The sequence below is a fragment of the Entelurus aequoreus genome, linkage group LG08 (assembly GCF_033978785.1).
Source record: "Entelurus aequoreus isolate RoL-2023_Sb linkage group LG08, RoL_Eaeq_v1.1, whole genome shotgun sequence".
Taxonomy (NCBI): Eukaryota; Metazoa; Chordata; class Actinopteri; order Syngnathiformes; family Syngnathidae; genus Entelurus; species Entelurus aequoreus.
This window is the reverse complement of record NC_084738.1, coordinates 38,398,363-38,421,063: the sequence shown is the minus strand read 5'-3', so window position 1 is coordinate 38,421,063 and position 22,701 is coordinate 38,398,363. Positions and strand designations below refer to the sequence as shown.

Below are 22,701 nucleotides of genomic sequence, written 5' to 3'. Positions count from 1 at the left end.
AACTATTCTATTGTTTCTCATGACAGAACTCAAGAAACAATCTAAAAGTGCTCCTGTGTATGATCTATGGTACACTAATTAACCAGACATGAGTATTTGTCTGGTCCCTGGGTGTGAGTCTGATAAAGTACCAGCGAGTGTTAAAACACTGTTTTGTTCTGATCTTACGTATGTTACATCCACTTTGAATCACATCCCTCCATTAAAAAAATGACTTCAACTATGTTCTGCCATGGCAAATAAGTTTAGTGCAAGAACAAATCATATTCTGGGGGTTTCATGTAAAATAAACTGTACGTTGCTGCTAGTTTTAGTTACATTATAATTAAGTGTATTTATCTCAATGGTTCTACCTAAAGACACAAATGTGGTTACCCTCTGAGTGTATGGATGAACTGAGTCCATGGTCCAGTATTTCCCAGATTGCTTTCAACGATGGTAGAGTGTCGTCTGAACTGGACTGCATCTTCACCTCCAACGAGTTCTGTAGTTGGTTGACCGAAGAACTTACATCTGACATTTTAGATGTCTGAGGAAAAAGAGCCGAGGTTAAATTGAAAATGACTACACCAGAAATTAATCTTACAATATGGAATTTGAAAAATATTTTTGAGGGATTGATAAATAAGCGCAAACATGCACACTCTTTAAATTAATAATAATATGCAGCTGAGATAAGCTCCAACACCCCCCGCGACCCCGAAAGGGACAAGCGGTAGAAAAAAGAGGGATGGATGGATTATAATTATTGCGATGATGGTGGGTGGCACCACATATAATGGTAGCGGAAGCACTGATTCTTATCATCAGTGGTTTGATATTTTTAAAATGTGTATGACAGTAAACAATGCTAAAATGTTTTACGATGGGAGACATTTTGACCCGAAAACAGACTGTTTTAATGTATTATTTATTTCAAAATTCCTACTTTTTATACGAAAATATGTTACAGAATCCAAACTAATCAGAGGTTGACCATGTTTAGGGGCAAGTATCATAGAAAATTGATGGATGTGTTCCACGGTATTCACAAATGAAATCAAATCTCGATTTGATATTTAAACTTTTACCTCAGACTCATCAGGGGTGTTGTGCCCTCTGGATCGATCATCGTCATCTCCTTTTATGGGAGGCCCTGTGCCTTCAAAAGCCCTGCAAGCCATCTGTCTTACTGCATACTGAAGCTCCTTGGAGACACGAATACAGTATATAGTAGATGAATGGGACAACAGCGACCTCTGGTGATATAGTACACAACCAACATCCGCTCCATACAATGCTGTACACTGACTGATCTGCCACGACATTCATTAGGACAGTGGTTCTCAAACTTTTTTTGTCATCCCCCACTTTGGACAAGGGGGAGTTTTCAAGCCCCACCTGCCCCCATCACCCCAACAGAACGCTAATGCCAAGCTTAACATTTTCAAATTTATCGAACATCAACTAACATCAAGTTTTATACATTCAAACTCAATAACATAAAATAAAATCAAGTTAAATAATAAATAAAATAACTGTGCAGTTGTGGTATAACTTGCATCAAGTTCAATATCAAATAAAATAACTTGCATCAATTCAATAATAAATAAAACAAAAGTGTTATAACTTGCATCAAGTTCAATAATAAATAAAAAAAAGTGTTATAACTTGCATCAAGTTCAATAATAAATAAAAAAAAGTGTTATAACTTGCATCAAGTTCAATAATAAATCAAATAAAAGTGTTATAACTTGCATCAAGTTCAATAATAAATCAAATAACATGCATCATGTTCAATAATAAATAAAACAAAAGTGTTATAACTTGCATCAAGTTCAATAATAAATAAAACAAAAGTGTTATAACTTGCATCAAGTTCAATAATAAATCAAAAAAAGTGTTATAACTTGCATCAAGTTCAATAATAAATCAAATAAAAGTGTTATAACTTGCATCAAGTTCAATAATAAATAAAACAAGTGTCATAACTTGCATCAAGTTCAATAATAAATCAAAACAAGTGTTATAACTTGCATCAAGTTCAATAATAAATCAAATAAAAGTGTTATAACTGGCATCAAGTTCAATAACAAATCAAATAACTTGCATCAAGTTCAATAATAAATGAAAATAAAAGTGCCACTTTGCAATCTTTGCCAAAAAAAGGAGGACAGGGCAAGTGAACATGAGTTTTACAGTACTCCAGCATTAGTGGCTGCAATGAGCCTGTTTTGCACTGCACAGCTTTTCAAATCGGGGTTGCAGGCTTGACACTGCCACTGTTAAAACCTCATTGAATTCGGGGCTGAGCTGCCTTGACGCGAGTGTTTCCCGGTGAATGACACATTGTGTCCAATGCGCATTTGGCGCAACCCTCTTTATTAGAGCCTGCAGCCCGTTTCTTGACTTTGCCATGCGCGCCATCGGAGCAAAAGCCCACACAGTTTTCCCATTTAAGGTCGTGTTCTTTGAGGAAACTGTCCATTATCTTTAACAGCTCATCAGCAGTGGCTCTATTTTTTATGTATTTGCAAAACAGCAAATCCTCGCACAGTGACTCGCCATTCACAAAGCTTCCGCTTAGCCCCGCCCCCATTAGTTACTGTTGCTGTCTGTCAAACTTTCGCTCCTACCTAGAAATGTAAAGCATACAGGAAAAATAAGTAATTTACATTTATCTGTATAGCGGATTTCACAGACAGAATCACAAAGTGATTTCCAGTGTGTATAGAAAATGAAAGCATAGTAAAAAAAAAATATCAAAGAATATAATAATAAAAAAATAAAAAAAATCAAAGTGAAATTTCCTCCCGTTCCTCGCGCCCCACCTGTCATGTCTCTATTCCCCACCAGTGGGGCGCGCCCCGCACTTTGAGAAACGCTGCATTAGGACCTTGTGAAGGTAAAATACTCCATCTTTTATTCCGAAATCTGGTTTGACTAGACGAAAATGAAAAGTATATTCATTATGACCACCACTGGTCTAGTATTAAGTACATTAAAGCCATTCCTGACCAAAGTAAAGTCAAGTTAATTTTTAAAAAATGCTTATGGTGTAGCTTAATAAAAAATATATTTTACTTTAAAAACTATTTATCTTGCTTCAGTTGGTTTCCTTTTTTAATATAGTCTCCCACATGTGATAGTAGAGTTCTCTCTCATTTCGATATAATGCATTAACAGTGCATTAAATTAAAATGCATATAGTGTATTAAATTGGGCCTAAAATCACATAAAATCTTAAAACTAGGAAAATGGTTTATTTTTTGTGTGTAAAATGTAATACATGCATAATGAACCAATCTTATAACGAACAATGCACATATAAAATGTGTACCGGTAGTTCAAAATACATTTTGCAAAATTGTACTTCTAGCAGCCATTGGGTGTGGAAACAACATGAAAAGTATCAAGTAGCTTATTGGAAATTAAAATGAAATTAAAAGTATGGTAGAGCGGCCGTGCCAGCAACCTGAGGGTTCCAGGTTCGATTCCCGCTTCCGCCATCATAGTCACTCCCGTTGTGTCCTTGGGCAAGATACTTTACCCACCTGCTCCCAGTGCCACCCACACTGGTTTAAATGTAACTTAGATAATGGCTTTCACTATGTAAAGTGATTTTAGTCACTAGCTATATAAATATAACTTACTTCACTTCAAATTGTAAAAAAACAAACATTAAAATATTATTTAGGTACAGCTGCACTTCCATTCATCAATCTTATATTGGGTACTGGAGCCTATCCCAGCTGTACTCGGCACTTGCACAATTTATTAGGTAATATGCTATATATTGGCTTAAATTTTAATAAAATATATGATAAGTTTAACTTTTGCTTGTAGTATTTTTTGTTACCTCATTCAGCTACATGATAGTCACAATAAAAGACACAGCTGTCTGTATGATGTGATATATTTCTACATCACATAAAGCTATAACACCATTGATAAAAAAATGTATCCGATTTATATTTAATTGCACATACAGACATACAGTTTAGTGACATTGCTATCTTACATTATTGCAGTCACAGCTAAATAATGCTCATGAAAATTCACCTCTTGATTGTGGAAACCACTCACATATTCTTCTCAAGGGACAAAACTATATAATTTAACCTAATATATATAACTTAATTAAGAGTAGTCAGTGTAAAGCAGTAAAACATATACTTAAAATGAGTCAAGACGCAGGCATTATTGTCGAAAAAGTTGCAAACACCGGTGAAAAAACTGTAAAAAAAGAGAAAAGTGTACCTGTGTGGTGAGCTTGTACTGTAGTTCCTCCAGAGCAGAAAGTCGGTCATGTTGACGTTCTTGTTCCACCATAACACAATCTCTGTTTTCCTTAAATGAATCTGCATGACACGCAAGAGGACTGACTCAAGACTCATACCCCACTTTAGCTTTTCACCCTTAAAAACTGACAAGACTTAAGATGTGGTAAAATGTGTCCTGAGTTCTTTTTTTAAAAATTTAAAATACATTTACCATGTACAATGTATCATCTTTGCCAATAATTTGTAGCATTTTGTAAATAAAACAAAACATCACAAATGTCTTCCATGTGTTCCACTTGCATTGTAGAGCGTATATCGCACATCATTTTACTTTAAATGGCTCTGGATTCTTACGACTTAGTCAAAGAAATAACTTTCAAAGGTAATTTGTAATGATGTTATACGTGTGACCGAGAGAGCATAATCCTATTTTCTAACCATTCGTCTTTTCAGGTAATCTAGAAATAATGATCCACGCGAGACAACATGAGTTTCTGCAAGTAGTGCAAGAACTAGGAGATTACAACCAGATGCAAGATCCGATTATACCATTGTTTAATATACCACTACGTGACTGAATGCAAGCTTCTTACTGTACCCTGTCGCGCTGCAGTGGTGATGCGGGCACGCAGGCAGTTGCCCATCTGTATAAGCTGTTGCTTCTCCTGGCTCAGTTGGAGAATGTGACAAACTGCCTGTTTCAGCCTGGCACGCACCTCGGCGTTGTTCCTTGGGGATGCAGCGCCAACCGTCAGAGATGAGGTGAGTTGTTGCTGGTAGGGATTCTCATGTTGGAGATGTTGTACCAGAGCAGTCTAGAAGGACAGACAGTGACAAAAGGTCTTCACAAGTCTTACTTGGAATTGCACAAAATTGCAGCAAAATCAAGGAAAATGCAGGAAAAAAGTAATAATAATAGTAATAATAAAAAGGGAAAATTAATTCACAGTTCTTGCCCCAAATGTTGCGAGCATGTTAACCATGACAGTGGGCACAAAAATCATCAAGGACCATCCACTCAAGTTGCACACCAGACGCGAGCCATAAATGACTTCATAAAACAAAACACAAATGCCACAAACCATTTAAAACTAGCACTTAACCACTCCATCGCTGCAAAGTATAATTCTTCTACCACAAAACCCACTGAACAAGAAGCTTAATTATTCTTATTCAGTAGCAGAGTTACTTACATGTTCACATTTACAGGAAGCATCAAAGGCTCCCTTTTTACTTTCAGGCCATGATTGTGTAGAGTAGACCATGTACATGTGATTATATCTTTTTCTGGCAAAATGTGTTAAAGAGTTCTGTGAAATAACCTCAAATAACCCCTGGGCTACCCTTTCGACACCCCTCTTTCAAGTGGTAATGGTATAATCCTGCTAACTAACAAACAAAAGCATAATATCTTTAGCCGTGGTAACTACACGATATGATATTTCTCTGGCGAACAGAATAACACCGGTCACTTAATACACTGTACCATAGTTACTTGTTTTTTCCACTACCTGATCGCTGGCGTTTGCATGTAGCCCCCTCACCAGCTGTTTCCTCAAAAACGTGTTGTCTGCGTGCTTCTCCAAACAGTGACCTGAGAATGTAAACCATTACAGGAAAAAATAGGATTCATTCTAAAGGATGCAGCCACTTTGATATTCTTCACAGTTGTGTTTAGAGAACACACTAAAACCCATCCAGTGCAAGTCAAGATATGCTAAGTACTTGAATATACTTGACTACAATAGAGACAAATATACTACATTTTTCATTTACAATTTTAAGTAAGTTAGACATTTATATGTTTATATGTGTTTTATGTTGCTCGATTGCACCAAGAAAAATTCCTAGTTTGTGAACCCGTTCTCAAACAATGGCAATAAAATGATTCTGATTCTGATTTACTGTGTATCCAGTGTTTTCTTAAATTACAAAAAAACAATTCCTGGTTAACATAATTGTTTTCATAGTCAATTAATGGCAATTATAGTTGTGAATGGCAGACTACTTTATTTTATTTTATTATTCATTACATACATAATAAAATAAAAGAGAATAGAAACAATGTATTGGTTAAATACGTTTTTTTTAAATACAATTAAAAAAACACCAAACAAATAATTACTGGCCAATGTGTTTTTCTTTAGGGTCAATAGTTTTTAAATATATTTTTTAGAGCTACATGCGCACCACTTTTGTCACTATGCTACCGGTACTTCAAAATTGCTGGGTTGCACATGACGTCACATCGCTTTGGATACAAGCAGATGGAGGTCAAATACAGCGTATTCCTAGCAACAAGTCAACTGAATGCCGCACATGCACTTTTATCCCCTGTGGAAATGATTTTGGCTTAAAAGTATTTTCAGAGTGTCTAAGATAGCTTATTATAAAAGCGTAAAACGTTTTTGAAACAGGCAAAAAACGCTGAGAAAGGTTGCTATGTTAAGCTGGTGATCTGGTGAGACGTGATCTCCATTGGAATCCATTCACACCCACTAGCTGCATCTGCGCACTCGTGTGAATCCAAGGAATGCAGAAATGTAATGGCACATTGAGTTCATGTTTCACGTGAGTACAATCGTTACACTAAATGACACTGTATTTTGTCTTTTAATAATTACAGTATGTCTGGTAGAGTTTCCATTTAACCTATGATATCTGAACTCATTTTGTTAGATGGTCAATAATATAATTCCATATTTCAGATTATTTCCTGGTGTTTTGCCTAAAGTCCAATGCAGTTCCATAAAATGACAACTAAAGATGCCCTAAAAAGTACACTGTATCATACTTTATATACAGTATACGTACAGCTCTGGTAATGGGTACATTCGCACCCACCTGCACAAATGTACTTCAAAATGTAACAATCAAAATAAATATGACTTTTTTTTGTTTAATAGGGCATGCATATATAATATGCATTAGTTTGACCATTTAAAATCAACGATAATAAAAAGGAGATACTTGGAAATAGCATAAAAATGTCCCAAAAACTTGGAAAAACGCGATTCATAGCGTTACTTTTTGGTGTAACCATCATGAGCGTTCTGTTCAGGTATATTTCTTTTATATTTTGATAAATCATCATATTTATGTATTACTAAATTTAAATAGGTATTGATCAATCTTTAAGCTGTGTGTATTTGATTTCAGTTTGCTTTTGACATCTTATTTAGAATTGTAGTTGAAACTTTTACAACCTTGTGTTGCGCTCATGATGGCGTAACCAAACTAGATTTCATTTATTGATCTTATTTTGAATATTTAATCCCTTTTTTACATTTAGTATATTTAAATATTCATTTATAAACATTAAAAACATTTCAAATATCAATAAAATGCAATTGCCTTCATCTTATAGGGTAATGTTTAGTTACACCAAGTCATGAGCGTAACACTAAGCTTCATCACTTTGACTTGTAATATCTCTAATTCTGGTGGTGTTTTATGCTTTTTTCTTTTTGGAACATGTACTATACATATAATACAATAAAGTCACATATAAAATTATGTTTCTAGCAATACTTTAATTTTGCCTTTGAAAGTAACACTCCATTGTCCATTAGTGGAGCTGTATTGAAAGTAACACACCAATGTCCATTAGTGGAGCTGTACACATTATATGAAATGTGACTTTGGATAATGTCCACAGTATTGAATTAAAAACTACCTGTCTTACATCCATTGTCATGTGGATGCGGTTTGCCTAAAGATGTGTGGACCAAGGACTCAGCAGGAACTTGGTTCAAGAGCCCTGAAGCACCTTGCAGCTTCCTCTCAAGTCGTCTGCAATGAGCCCTCGACAGGGCCTCCTGCTTCAGAGCCTCAGTGTGGTCTGGAAAAGAGAAATGAAAAGGTTAGTGTCGTTCGTCCGTATACATGCAGTGATTAATGTTTGGCTTGCTGACTGGACTTTCTGGGTAACATTTCCAAATCATCACTTATGTTTCTGTGACAGAGACCTGATACATCTACTGGGATGGTGTTGGCAGAGATGTCAGAATGCTTGGCAAGAGGTTCAGTTGCGGAGGTGATGGAGGTAGCAGCGGGGGCTTCGCAGGGTTTCATAGCATCAGTGGAGTAGTTCTGAAGCGTGGGCTGAGGATGTTGTTGGAGATCACTGAGATCCTCCATATTTTTTCTCATCTGGCTAACCACAGATCGCAACATGTTGTTTTGCTCCATTAGGGAACGTATCTCCTCAGATGTTTGAACGTCCGTCCTTGGCATGAGGCCCTGTTGGTAAATAATATACTGTCAACCAGGGGTGTCAACAAAATTGGATTGGCCTGCTGCATATTCTAAAAATAAAATAAAATAAGAAACTAAGGGAACAAAAAGGCATTGTCTTTAAGACTCGATACATTTTTAATCCTGGTAATGCATTTATAAGTACATGGGAGTTTTCAACCTTTTTATACGCATTTTATATTGATTGAATTTATTAGACACTAGGTATGGATAGTGATCATCACATGATCACATATAGCAGAACATTTATTCAATCCATCAATTTACTTATACTTCATACATTGCTTAAATTCCCTACCAAATCAATTCCATAGTATAATTCCACATACAGCGAAAATATTGTACATCACATATTTCCAGTTTCCCATTACAGCATGTCCGAAAAGGAGTAGGAAGAAGAACATCTTGTTTAATCCTACGCCTTTTCAGTTTCTGAACAATTACTAACACATTTGTTCACTTACTGTTCTCAATAAATAATTAAATAGGTTTTAATTCACATAATGACATGAATAAGATCTTTTTTTTTTTTCAATAAAGTTTCAAATCTTCTTCTTTGTACTTTGTAAACACTTTGAGATGGATCAGTTTCTTAAACTGGATCATATTAGTACATTGTTTGACTTCCTTGCTTATCCATTCCATAATTTAATCCCACATACTGATGATGTTCGTATTCGTACAAACAAATGTTTTAAATTAGATTTTTCTCTAAAGTTATAATTCTCCTCTTTTGTTGAGAATAATTGTTGTACATTCTTGGGTATCTGGTTATAGTTTGGTTTGTACATCAATTTAGCTGTTTGAAATGCACTAAATCTTTCAATTTCAATATTTTGAATAAAAAAATAAAGGGTTTGACTGTTCGTTATATCCAACATTATGTATTAGTCTAACTGACCTATTATGTAACACGATTAGTGTAAGAAGTGTACCTTTGTTGTTTCCCCATATTTCTGCACAATAACTCAGATATGGTAACACTAGTGAGCAGTAGAGAATATGGAGTGATTTTTGGTCCAATACATCCTTAACTTTATTTATTATTGACATATTTCTTGCCACCTCATGTTGTATATTTTTATATGAGATTTCTGGTTCATTTTATCATCTATTACACCTCAAAATGTGTCTTCTTTTACTTTTTCAATGTCTACTCCCTTTATTTGTATTTGTGTTTGACTTTCTCTTCTACTGTTACCGAATAGCATAATTTTAGTTTTATTAAGAGTCAAATTTTGTCTGTTTTTGTCAAACCATCACTTTAATTTGTACATTTCTTCAGTTGTTATTTGTATTATCTTCGGTGTCTTCTGTCTTGAACAAAACACAGTCGTATCGTCAGAAAATAATACTAACTTTAAGTCCTTTATAACATTACAAATGTTGTTTATATAAAGATTGGACAGTTTTGGCCCCAGTGTTGATCCCTGAGGTGCTAGATATATTTAGCGTTGTAGACGTGCGTTCACCTATAGCTTCACATATTGCTTCCTGTTGGTTATTGCTTCTTACACAGTTTAAGACCAGCCCTCTGATGCCATACCGTTCTAATGTCTACATATCGATGTACTAAATGCTCTTAATGTCATGCATGCATGCAAATGTTTTATAATGTGTTTATTTCAAAAATTGTGTTTCTCCTCCCTTGTTGAGAAAAAATGTTTTCTGGTAACCGTGTTTTGTTTTTCTTCCAGGCTTGGTCGAATGTTTACGAAATAGTCCCTAAAGTTCTTCCATATGATCCTTTTTAAGATCTCCATTTACAAAGTATTGAGGATATTCTGCTTTCCATTGCATTTTTTTAATACAATTTATATATATTTTTTAACTTCTATTGCTCTTTGTTTATTAAAGTTGTGGGTAACACTTTAGTATGGGGAACATATATTCACCATTAATTAGTTGCTTATTAACATGCCAATTAGTAACATATTGGCTCTTAATTAGTCATTATTAGGTCCTTATTAATGCTTTATTCTGCATGGCCTTATTATACAACCAGTAAGCCATTAACTAAGAGTCTTCCCTCAATAACCTCAGAATTATTGCTTATTAGTAACCCTAACCCTAACCTTAACCCTAACCCTTATATGTTCCCCTAGTGTCCATCCATCCATCCATTTTCTACAGCTTGTCCCTTTCGGGGTCGCTGGAGCCTATACCAGCTGCATTCGGGCGGAAGGCGGGGTACACCCTGGACAAGTCTCCACCTCATCGCAGGGCCAACACAGATAGACAGACAACATTCATGCTCACATTCACACACTAGGGCCAATTTAGTGTTGCCAATCAACCTATCTCCAGGTGCATATTTTTGGAGGTGGGAGGAAGCCGGAGTACCCGGAGGGAACCCACGCAGTCATGGGGAGAACATGCAAACTCCACACAGAAAGATCCCGAGCCCGGGATTGAACTCAGGACCTTCGTATTGTGAGGCAGACGCACTAACCCCTCTGCCACTACTCTAAATTAAGTATTTGCATGTTAATAAGCAACTCATTAATGGTAGAATATGTTCCCCATACTAAAGTGTTACCAATTTTTTTTTTAACGAGTTTTTCTTTTTACTAGCATTCTGCAATGCTTTTGTCACTCATGGTTGTTTTTTTCTCAGCTGCATTTGGGCGGAAGGCGGGGTACACCCTGGACAAGTCGCCACCTCATCGCAGGGCCAACACAGATAGACAGACAACATTCACACTCACATTCACACACTAGGGCCAATTTATCGTTGCCAATCACTGAGATAGGCTCCAGCACCCCCGCGACCCCGAACGAGACAAGCGGCAGAAAATGGATGAATGGATGGGTCGTTTTTTTCTTTCTCTTCTTTTAAGTGACTAGTCTCAGTGGACAGTTTTAATTATACAGTGTCATGCACACAATGTTCATTAGCTTTGTCAACATCATCCAGTTGTATTATATACTTGTTCCCATGTTTATTCTCTTAAATCGTTCTAAAAGGCCATCACTATTTTCTATGTGTTTAATCATTTGTATGATTTCTTAATTTCTCTGTTTCTCTCTCTATAGTTCTTGTAAATAATGAAGAACGTAAGATGATCAATAATATCACAAATGTACAGACCACTCTTTGTGTTGTCAATTATTGTCGATTAGAGTGGCACTATGTTGTTATTCTGCTTGCTTTAGTGCTTTTTGGATATGGGCTCATACTGTATATTGTATCTTCATAGATTGTTTTCTGCTTGTTTGGATTCAGAAGATCAATGTTGAAGTCTCCACATAAAAAAAATACATTTTGGTCATCTGTAAAAGCGGCTTTGACCCAGTCCGTGATGTCTCTATACTTGATTTTGATGCTCGATATATCGAGCTTACTAACACATTTTTAGTCTTTTCTGACAAATTTCTATAATAATGCATTCTAGTGTGTTATCAATAGCAAGTAATAATTTTTTTGTACAACTTTATAGCTAAGATGTTTTTCCACATACACTGCTTTCACTTTAATTATTTCTGTTAATGTAATTAGGTTCATATCCATCTATTTTAAAGTCTAAACCCTTTTCTGCATCTATCCAGTTTTCTGAGATCATTATTTCTTTAAAGGTATCATTAAAATTGTCTCAAGTGTTGTTTAATACTGTCAAATTTGATGTACATGCTCCTACTGTTAAAGTGAATATTTATGTTCATATTGTATTGATCCTTTGTGTAAAATTGACAGTAGCTGCCAATTGTGTGGAAGAAGTTCGTATCTGCGTCTATGTTATTTACCATATCAAACTGTTTGGTTTGTTGAGCAATTATTTTGAGTGTGTTGCTTTTTTCCCCATTGAGGATGCTGTTTCAAGGTGCGGCCGGCAGGAGGAGGTCTTGAATGGAGTTGTTGCTCCACAGAGCAAATAAGAGGAGAAGAAGTAGAGCAGGGCAGCAGGAATTCATTATTTGTTTCTAAAGTATGGACATATGATGCAAATAAATAATATACATACATTCTACAATTTGTTAGTTTAATCAATAATGAATTAATAAATATAAAATATAAATGAAAAATTACATAATTAAAAATAATACAAATTAAACACAAATATATAATATACAGTATAACAATATAAACACACATAAATACAAATAATTTTTTAAATTTATATTGTATTATGTATATTATATAAACTAAATTTAAAATGTGAATTTTCTTTTAGTACAGTAATTGTGTAATACTGTGTCCAGACTTCAGGGACACCCTAAACTTACAGGAATTCAGTGAATACAGTTGGCTTTTATCCCAACCTTTAAGTGTTATTTGAGAAGGTGCTTTTAATGACCTTGATTCCAAAGGTGTTAAAAGCAACTGGCAGAGTGGCGAGGCAAAGAGCCAGGCTGAAAGGCCAGAATACACTCAGGGTGCTGGTGGAAAAGGCCATTGCCTAAAACTGGACAGGCCTGAATGCACAGCGGAAGAACTGAAGGGCATGAGGTGCAACAGAAATACAGTACAGTAAGCATGACATAGAATAAGCACATACTCGGCTCAATTCGTTTTCAGCGAAAAAGATGCATACATTCTTACCTGTACTCCATTGTCTTGCCCCTTTTTGACAGAAGGAATCGAGACAGTCAGGCCTCGTAGTTCTTTTTCCTTCTCACCGAGCTCCGCCTTTGCCTGATATGGTAAATATATCAATAAACCAATTGGGCTATCTATCAAATTACTTATTTATTCATTTATTTTACAAAATCAAACGCAATAAACTTGTTGGTAACTAGAAATTGTAGTGCCCTCACAAATGACTGTATCTGTTAAAAATTCTGAAAAAATATACAGAACCCAAAACCAGTGAAGTTGGCACGTTGTGTAAATTTTAAATAAAAACAGAATAGAATGATTTGCAAATCATTTTCAACTTACTGTATATTCAACTGAATACACTGCAAATACAAGATATTTAATGTTTGAATGGAGAAACACAATTTTTTTTTGCAAATAATCATTAACTTAGAATTTAATGGCAGCAACACATTGTAAAAAAGTTGGCACAGGGGCATTTTTACCACTGTGTTACATGGCCTTTCCTTTTAACAACACTCAGTTAACGTTTGGAAACTGAAGAGACTTTTAATGATCAACCAGAAATCACGGCGTGCATTCTCTGGGAGGCCGCAAAAGTAGTTATGCGAGGAAAAATAATTTCTTATTCATCATACAAGAAAAAAAAGGAACGTTTACTAGAGCAGGAACTTGAAAATGAAATAAAAATATTAGAAATAGCTTATGCGAACTCACAAAATGAACATACTCTGAATGAACTGAGAAAACTCAAATTAGATTTAAGAGAAATAATTGATAAGAAAACTCAATTCCTGCTCCAGAGGTTACGCTTAGATAAATTTGAACATGACAATAAACCAAGCAAATATTTGGCTAACCAACTAAAATTAAACAAAGAAAAAAACTCCATACCATCCATTAAGGATTCAGCTGGGAACATTACTCACGTTCCTGAGGAAATTAACTCCATATTTAGAGACTTTTACAGAAACTTGTATACACCCCAGATTGACCCATCTCTTTCAGACATTGAGACATTTCTCAATGGTATAGACTTACCTAAATTAAATACAAGGCAGGTATCAAATTTAGATCTTGCTATTTCTGTAGATGAACTTCACGATGCTCTTCAACAGATGCCAAACAATAAAGCACCAGGGCCTGATGGGTTCCCTGTGGAGTTCTACAAAACATTCTGGTCACTGCTAGCTCCGATATTTACAAAAATGGCTTTAGAGATTAAAGAAAACTCATTCCTTCCTCCAAATATGAACTCTGCCACAATCAGTCTCTTGCTAAAACCTGATAAAGACCCAACACTTCCATCCAGTTACTGGCCAATCTCCCTGATTAATGCTGATCTTAAAATTATCTGCAAAGTATTAGCTCAAAGATTAGAAAAAGTCACTCCATATATAGTACATCCTGATCAAACAGGTTTCATCAAAGAGAGACAATCGTCCAACAATGTTCGCCGTCTACTCAATGTGATAGACTATTCTGTTATTCATAATTTAAAAACAGCTGTTGTTTCATTAGATGCTGAAAAGGCATTTGATAGAGTGAATTGGAATTTTCTTTTAGCTACTCTACAGAAATTTGGATTTGGAGACTCATTTATAGAATGGATCAAGGTCCTATGTAGTTTCCCTACAGCCTCGGTTAGAACGAATAGCCAAATCTCCCCAAGGTTTAATCTTATGAGGGGCACAAGGCAAGGGTGTCCACTTTCTCCGTCACTGTTTGCTATATTTATTGAACCTCTTGCAACCGCAATTCGACAGCATGCAAATATTAAAGGCATCCATACCGCAACCGTTCATCATAAAATAAGCCTTTATGCTGATGATGTATTACTTTTCTTACAAAATCCACATTCTTCTCTTCAAGATACAATCTCACTTATCAATAAATTCAGTTCTATTTCAGATTACTCAATCAACTGGTCCAAATCTACTGTGTTACCAATAAATTTTGACTTCCAGAGCACCTCATCGATTCCACTGCATAAAGGGAACATTAAATACCTGGGAATCAATATTTCCTCCACATTGTCAGATCTGAATCGCTTGAATTACTCCCCAATCTTAAAATTGATTGAGGATTATCTGGCGCGTTGGAAAGCACTGCCAATCTCACTTATGGGAAGGGTTTCTACCGTGAAAATGATGGTCTTGCCTAGGGTTAATTATCTATTTTCAATGATTCCAACCAAACCTTCTCAAATCTGGTTTAAATCACTAGACTCACACATCAATCAGTTTCTTTGGAAGAGTAAACCAGCACGAATCAGCCTTAAAACTTTACAAAAACCAAAAGAATACGGGGGTCTAGAACTCCCAAACTTTTCATATTACTTCCTTGCAAATAAACTACAATATATACTAAAATGGACCAATCCCACTTTATTAGATAGTTTATGGTTAGAGATTGAACAATCACTTAGCCAGGAGATCCCAATTTCTAACTTGCCCTTTATTAGCCAAATTCTCCGAAAACACAACTGCTTCAAAAGTATTAATATACGCACTACCTTAACAGCTTGGTGGGAGTTTTTGAAAATAACTGGATCCCCGCTCACTCCCTGTCAATTTACGCCTATTTGGAATAATCCTGATTTTCTTTTAAACAAGAAGCCATTGAACTTTCCAACATGGTATGATAAAGGAGTCAGATGTCTTGGGGATATCATCAATGCAAACAGTTTTATCTCTTTTAAAAGTTTAATAACACAATATGCAATCAATCCTAATAAATTCCTAGAATATATACAAATCAAATCTGTAATTAGCGCAAGATTCAACAAAACAACATGGGAAAGTAATCCTACAACCGTTAAATTCTTCAAAACATCTGCCCCCAAAGCTTTATCCAAATTATATGCTCTCTTATCAAAAATAGATAACACAATAAGTATCCCAACTTCCAAATGGCACTCAGACGTATCCACAAGCCTTGACCCAGAATTCTGGAAACAAATATGCCTCAATACTTCTCGTTTGATTAAGAATCCAAATTTACGACTGATTCAGCTCAAAATACTTTACAGAATACATTACACCGGTCTAAGAATGTATAAAATGGGTTTAGCCGACTCTAACATTTGTGTACACTGCTCAGATAATAAGGTAGATAACTACTTACACTCAATGTGGTCCTGTGCTCCCGTGAGTAACTTTTGGCTTGGAGTGTGCGAGAACCTATCATTAGCGTTAGAGATTCCTATTCCCATCTCCCCCGCACTCTGCCTGTTGGGTGATCTCTCCGCAACTGACTTTGATATAAACAAAACATACCTCCTTATAAATGCAATAGGCATCGCCAAGAAAACTATTCTCATGAATTGGAAATCAAAAAATAATTTATGTATAAACCTTTACAAAAACATTTTATTAGATTATGTAGTTATGGAAAGAATGTCTGCTGAATCAAAACAACAACTGACAGAATTCAGATCTCTTTGGGCACCGCTAATTGATTTCCTGACCTGATTCCCATGGGGGCCGGGGCTCTGTCCCGGGGGTCTTGCTCCGTGGGTGGGGGGTCGTGGGTGCCGGGGGGGCCGTGTGCCGCGGGGTCGGGTGGGCCTGGGGTGTGTCCCCTGGTGCCAGCCTGGCGGGCCGATCCGTGGGTGGTCTGGGGGCTGGGGGTGGATGGGGGTGCCTGGGCGGGGGTTGGGGTGCGGGTGGAGCTGTTGGGGGTGGCCGCCTTGGCCTGCAGAGATGCCATGGCATGCCGGCTGTGGGTGCGGGGCTGGGCCCTTATGGCTTTTTGCCGGATGGGGTGCCTGGTGGGTGGTGGGCGGGGGGGCCTGGACGTGCGGGTATGGCTGCGGGGTTTGGTGGCGCTGGACACTGTTGGCAACCAGGCCTCATGTTTATTTTTATTTTATTTTATTTAAAGGGTTTATTTTATTTTATTTATTATTATTATTATTATTTTTATTTTTATTTTTTATATTTTTTGTTTTTGTTTTTGTTTTGTTTTGGTGTATGTATGTGTGTGTATATGTGTGCATATGTATATGTATGTAAGTGTATATATGTGTGTGTGTGTGTATGTGTATATGCATGCATGTGTGTATGTGTATGTTTGTGTATATACATATATGTATGTATATGTGTATGTGTGTATGTATGTGTGTATGTATGTGTGTATGTATGTGTAGGTGTGTGTATGGGTGTGGATGTCCGGTGGATCGATTGGCCTGTATGTGGATGAGTTGGGGTAGGTGGGTTGGCGGCCTCTGTGGTAGCTGGGGGTGTGCGTTGTTGTGGTTTACGGGGTAGGTCGCTTTTTTTGTTTCAGGTTTCGGCGGCCGCGGGTGTTTGCACTGCGGACGGGCGGTGGTGGTGATGGTTGATGTGGTACTGCCGGCGGTTGGCGTCGCTGTGTTGGGTTGGAGTGGTTGGGGGACTGTGGCTGGTATCTGTGCGCTTGTGGGGTTGTGGGGGCTGGCTGGCGTTGGCTTGACGGCTGGTTTGGGGGCTGGCGTGCGGACGGGGTGCATTGACTTCTTCCCCGGTTGGGGGGCACCATCCCCTGGCCGGAACTCGTATGGGTGCGTTGCTGTGTGGATGGCCGGGATGCGGTGTTTGCATTGGGCATGGGGCTGTGCAGTTTTTCTGCGTTTGGTTGCTGGTATGGGCTCTGCGGGGTTGGGTTGGGGCGGGCGGGGGATGGCTCTGTTTGGCGGGGGGTGGGCTCGCGTGACGTCACGCTAAAGTGGTCTGGTGTGGGTCACGGGCCGTGGGGGGGGCGGCTTCCTGGCCGTAGTTCCTGGTTGTCGGCCGCATGGACTGGGGGGGATGTCCGGGCCCTCTACTCCTCCTACTTATAGCACACACAGTCACACAAATATAGGACTTTGGGGGATTGTCCTGCGGGGAGGCATGGCGGGGGGTTGAGGATGCCTCCTATGGGGCTCCGGTCCTCCTGTCTTGTCCCCTGCTCGTCCATCCCTCAATCTTAGCTGCATATTAGACACTTAGGATTTGGAGGGCTCGGCTTGGTTGGGACCCACCAAGACCTTGATGTCCCCCAATTTTAATCGCATTATTAGTTCCCACAAGCATACATATCTCACTCACGCTACAGTACACACATCAATAGGGACTGGAGGTCGGCTGTAATGGCTGACCTCCTAATTTTAACTACACAGTAGACACTCTGGGGGCCTTGTACACATGCATGTGGGGGGGTTGGGGTTCGGCGCACCCCTCATTGCCTCGTCGGCCGGCGCGGATTCCGGGGACTGCGTTCTGGTGGCCTGCCAGGCTTTTATTAATTTATTATTATTATTATTATTTTTTTAATATGTATATATATGTATGTATATATATATATATATATATTTATATATATATATATATATATATATATATATATATATATATATATATATATATATGTGTGTATGTGTGTATGTATGTATGTGTATATGTATATATGTGTATGTATATATGTATATTGATATATTTATTTATTTATTTTTTATTTTATAATTTTTTTTTTTTTAAATAATTTTTATTATTTACTTTATTTTATTTAATTATTTGTATTTGTTATTTTTAATTTAATTTGTATTTCATTTTATTATTATTATTTTTTTTTTTAAATTATTGTTATTTTTGTTTAATCTTATTATTTATTTGTGTGTGGCGTCGCGCGGGTCTCGCTTCCTGTTGGGTGGGGTCCGTGCCCGTGTGGCCCGACCTTGCGCTGTGGGGTCTCTGTTGGCGACTTGATGTGGTGGCGGCGCGGCGCCCGTGTCTGGTCTGGATACTGTGTCTCGGTTGTTTGGGCGGTGGTGTGTTTGTGCGGGTTTGGGTTGGGGTGGTGGGGTCTTTTGGCGGGGGGGGGGGGGGGGGGGGGGGTGTTGGTGTCTCTTGTTTGCGTGTTGGCGTTTGGGCTTGCTGGCGGGCTGGCGCTGGCTGGTATCTGTGATCCTGTTGGCGTGTGGTTGCCGGTCGCGTTTTTTTTTTTTGATCGCTTTGATTTGATTGGGTGGTGCTGGCTGTCTGGGGGTGTTGTGGCTGCTGTTTCTGCTGCCGTTTGTTTGTGGTGTGGGCGCCCGTGGCTGCTGGGTCTGGTGCAGGGGGGTGGCTGATGTTGTGACTGGTGGCAGCGCGCGCGCGTGGTGGTTGTCGGGGCTGACAAACTGTGTATGTGTATGTGTGTATGTATGTATGTATGTATGTATGTATGTATGTATGTATGTATGTATGTATGTATGTATATATATGTGTATGTGTATGCATGTGTATGTGTGTGTATGTTTATGTGTATGTATATATATATGTATGTATATTTCTGGGGGTACGTTCTGGGCCTGCCTGTCGGGTGGGGGTCGGCGCCTCAGGCTACTGCATCCGGACTGCGTGTCTGGAGCTCCTGGGTCCCGCCGTCCATCCCTTCCGGGTGCCCGTCTTGGTTGGGGCCTGCTGGGTCTGGTCCCTGCGTCTACTGTGGCGGCTTGGTGCTGCAGGGTATTCCGAGGTGCTGCGAGTCGGCCAGTTGTTGGGGTAGCGACCTTGTGTGTCAGCATGTCTGTGATCTTCTTTTAATTCTTTTTTTATTTATTTATTTTATTTGTTTATATAAATAGATTTAATTATTTTTATTTTTTATTTATTTTTTTTCTCCTTTTTTTTTTTTTTTTAAATATATTTTATTAATATTATTATTATTATGTATTTATTTTATTTATTTATTTATTCCCCTACCTCAGGGGGGGGACTCGGCGGGGCGGTTGCTGGTTGTTCCATCTCCATCGTTGGGGTCCCTGCGGGTGGGGTGGGTGGTTCCTGTGGCCCCGTGCTGGGTGGTCCTGTGGCGGCCGGCTTGGGTGGGGTGGCCGTGGGCTGGCCTCGCCGCGCTCTCCGGGGGTGGGGGGGGGGGGGGGGGGCTCGTGGGGGCCCTGTTGCCGTTGGGGCGGGGGCGGTCTTCCCGTCCGGTTGCGGGGGGTCTCCGGGCCCCTCGGGTGGGGCGTCCCGCCTTTCTGTCCGTGTGGGGTGTGGTCTCTCGCTGGCTTGGGGTCTGGCTGCCCCCTGTTTTTCCCGTGCCTTGTCCTCTGCCGGGTGCGTCTGTCTGCGGCCTGCTGCTGGCCCTTGTGGGCGGCACGGTGGGCCAGGCTCTGGGGTTCCTGTCGCTGTCCGGCTTGGCTGCGTGGGGGCGGTGGCCGCTGGTTCCCTGGGCACCACACCTACTGTTTGTGGGATGGGTTCTCGGGGAGGCTGGGGCCGTACTCTGGCTCCCGCACACACTGGGAGTCAAATGTATTGTACATGCAAATTCACATATACTCACACACATACATACAGACATACATAGGTACCTACGCTCCCACATACATATACAAATAAATACAGTACATATTTACACACTCAAAGTTCGTACATCCACACGCACGTTCATTATACAAACATACTGTATACACATACTGTACATATACATTCACTGTAAAAACATACATATACACATACTGTACATATACATTCACTGTACAAACACACACATACACATACTACACATACATTCACTGTACAAACACACACATACATATACTGTACATATACATTCACTGTACAAACACACATTTACACATACTGTACATATACATTCACTGTTCAAACACACATACTGTATACACATACTGTACATATACATTCGCTGTACACACATATACACATACTGTACATATACATTCACTGTGCAAGCACACATACACATACTGTACATATACAAGTACATATGCACACATACACTCATGCACATAATCACGTTTCATCAAACATATATTAACGTTGTTGCCCTAGGGTAAACTGGGTATAACACATGGCACACTGACAAAGCTTAACCTATTGTTACTATAACAATCTACAAGGTTAAGGTTGCTTCTCTTTCTTCCCCTCCATTTTTCTGCATTCTTTCGTATCTCAAGTTATCATTACGTATATGTATTGTTGCATTTGAACAATTGTATGGTTGATAATAAAGGTAAAGTACTGGTATTGTTTATTATCAATAGCACTATTTCTATTGGTATTCATATTGCTCCATTTTTAGTGTAATAATGCTCATTGTCATTTCTGTATTTTTTTTTTAAAATTTTCGCTAACTGCTTATTTGCTATTACTTTTACCATCATATTTGTACATGTCGTATTTGCTGATGTTGCTCTGTTGTTGTTGTTGTTGTTGTGTTTGCTGTTGTTGTTTTTGTCTCTCTGTCTAATCCCCCTCTTGTCCCCACAATTCCCCCCTCTGTCTTCCTTTTTCTCTCTTTCTATCCCCTCCTGCTCCGGCCCGGCTGCACCAAATGATAATATAAATACATTTAATAAAGTCAAAATACAAGTAAGGCAACAAGAGAAGTATCCTACACTTCTCTTTTGTAAAGTAAATCTGAACAGCCGATATGGGCATCTACATCTGCTATATGATTTGCCCGAGAAGCTGGGCAGGACATTATAAAAAAAAAAAAATTAAAAAAAAGGAAACTGAAGAGACCAATTTTTGAAGCTTTTCAGGTGGAATTATTTCCCATTCTTGCTTGATGTACAGCTTAAGTTGTTCAACAGACCGGGGTCTCCGTTGTCGTATTTTACGCTTCATAATGCGCCACACATTTTCAATGGGAGACAGGTCTGGACTACAGGCAGGCCAGTCTAGTACCCGCACATTTTTTTTACTATGAAGCCACGTTGATGTAACACGTGGCTTGGCATTGTCTTGCTGAAATAAGCAGGGGCGTCCATGAAAAAGACGTTGCTTGGATGGCAACATATGTTGCTCCAAAACCTGTATGTACCTTTCAGCATTAATGGTGCCTTCACAGATGTGTAAGTTACCCATGCCTTGGGCACTAATACACCCCCATACCATCACAGACGCTGGCTTTTGAACTTTGTGCCTATAACAATCCGGTTTTTGATACAGTACCGCCTGAGGGATCGAAGGTCACGGGCATTCAATGTTTTTTTCGATCTTGCCGCTTACGTGCAGTGATTTCTCCAGGTTCTCTGAACCTTTTGATGATATTAAGGACCGTAGATGGTGAAATCCCTAAATTCCTTGCAATAGCTCGTTGAGAAATGTTGTTCTAAAACTGTTCGACAATTTGCTCACGCATTTGTTCACAAAGTGGTGACCCTCGCCCCATCCTTGTTTGTGAATGACTGAGCATTTCATGGAAGCAGCTATTATACCCAATCATGGCACCCACCTGTTCCCAATTAGCCGGTTCACCCGTGGGATGTTCCAAAAAGGTGTTTGATGAGCATTCCTCAACTTTCTCAGTCTTTTTTGCCACTTGTGCCAGCTTTTTTGAAACATGTTGCAGGCATCAAATTTCAAATGAGCTAATATTTGCAAAAAATTGTTGTACACACTATTTAACACTTGTTATATGAGATCTCAGTAGATCAGGCACCTAGAGTGTTGTTAACACCATGGATTATTTATTGGCATATTACATTTTTTGCTAACATACTGACCTGGTCTCTGGCCTGGGTCAAGTCTTGAATAAGCTGCTCATTAGCAAGGTAGTGTTTAACCTTGGCATCTTCATAGCGCCTCTGCCAATCAAGCTCTACCTGCACTCGCGACTGCTGCAAGTCCGCCTCTCTCTTTAAACCGGCACTCACATCCTGTTTGTATCTGA

At 38.6% G+C, this 22,701-nt stretch overlaps 1 protein-coding gene across 2 annotated transcripts in view; it reads right to left on the bottom strand.

Annotated features, from left to right (window-relative positions):
* The window catches only part of ccdc57 (coiled-coil domain containing 57), a 44,644-nt gene that overhangs the window by 3,951 nt on the left and 17,992 nt on the right, over positions 1–22,701 (bottom strand). For both annotated transcript variants that reach the window (XM_062056437.1, XM_062056438.1), the window contains exons 11-19: positions 22,535–22,697; positions 13,060–13,152; positions 8,231–8,504; positions 7,939–8,103; positions 5,774–5,856; positions 4,861–5,077; positions 4,240–4,340; positions 1,071–1,187; positions 376–529 (exon numbers count right to left, since the gene is read on the bottom strand). In XM_062056437.1, coding sequence (XP_061912421.1) covers positions 376–529; positions 1,071–1,187; positions 4,240–4,340; positions 4,861–5,077; positions 5,774–5,856; positions 7,939–8,103; positions 8,231–8,504; positions 13,060–13,152; positions 22,535–22,697 — 1,367 coding nt within the window. The remainder of the gene's footprint in view (positions 1–375; positions 530–1,070; positions 1,188–4,239; positions 4,341–4,860; positions 5,078–5,773; positions 5,857–7,938; positions 8,104–8,230; positions 8,505–13,059; positions 13,153–22,534; positions 22,698–22,701) is intronic.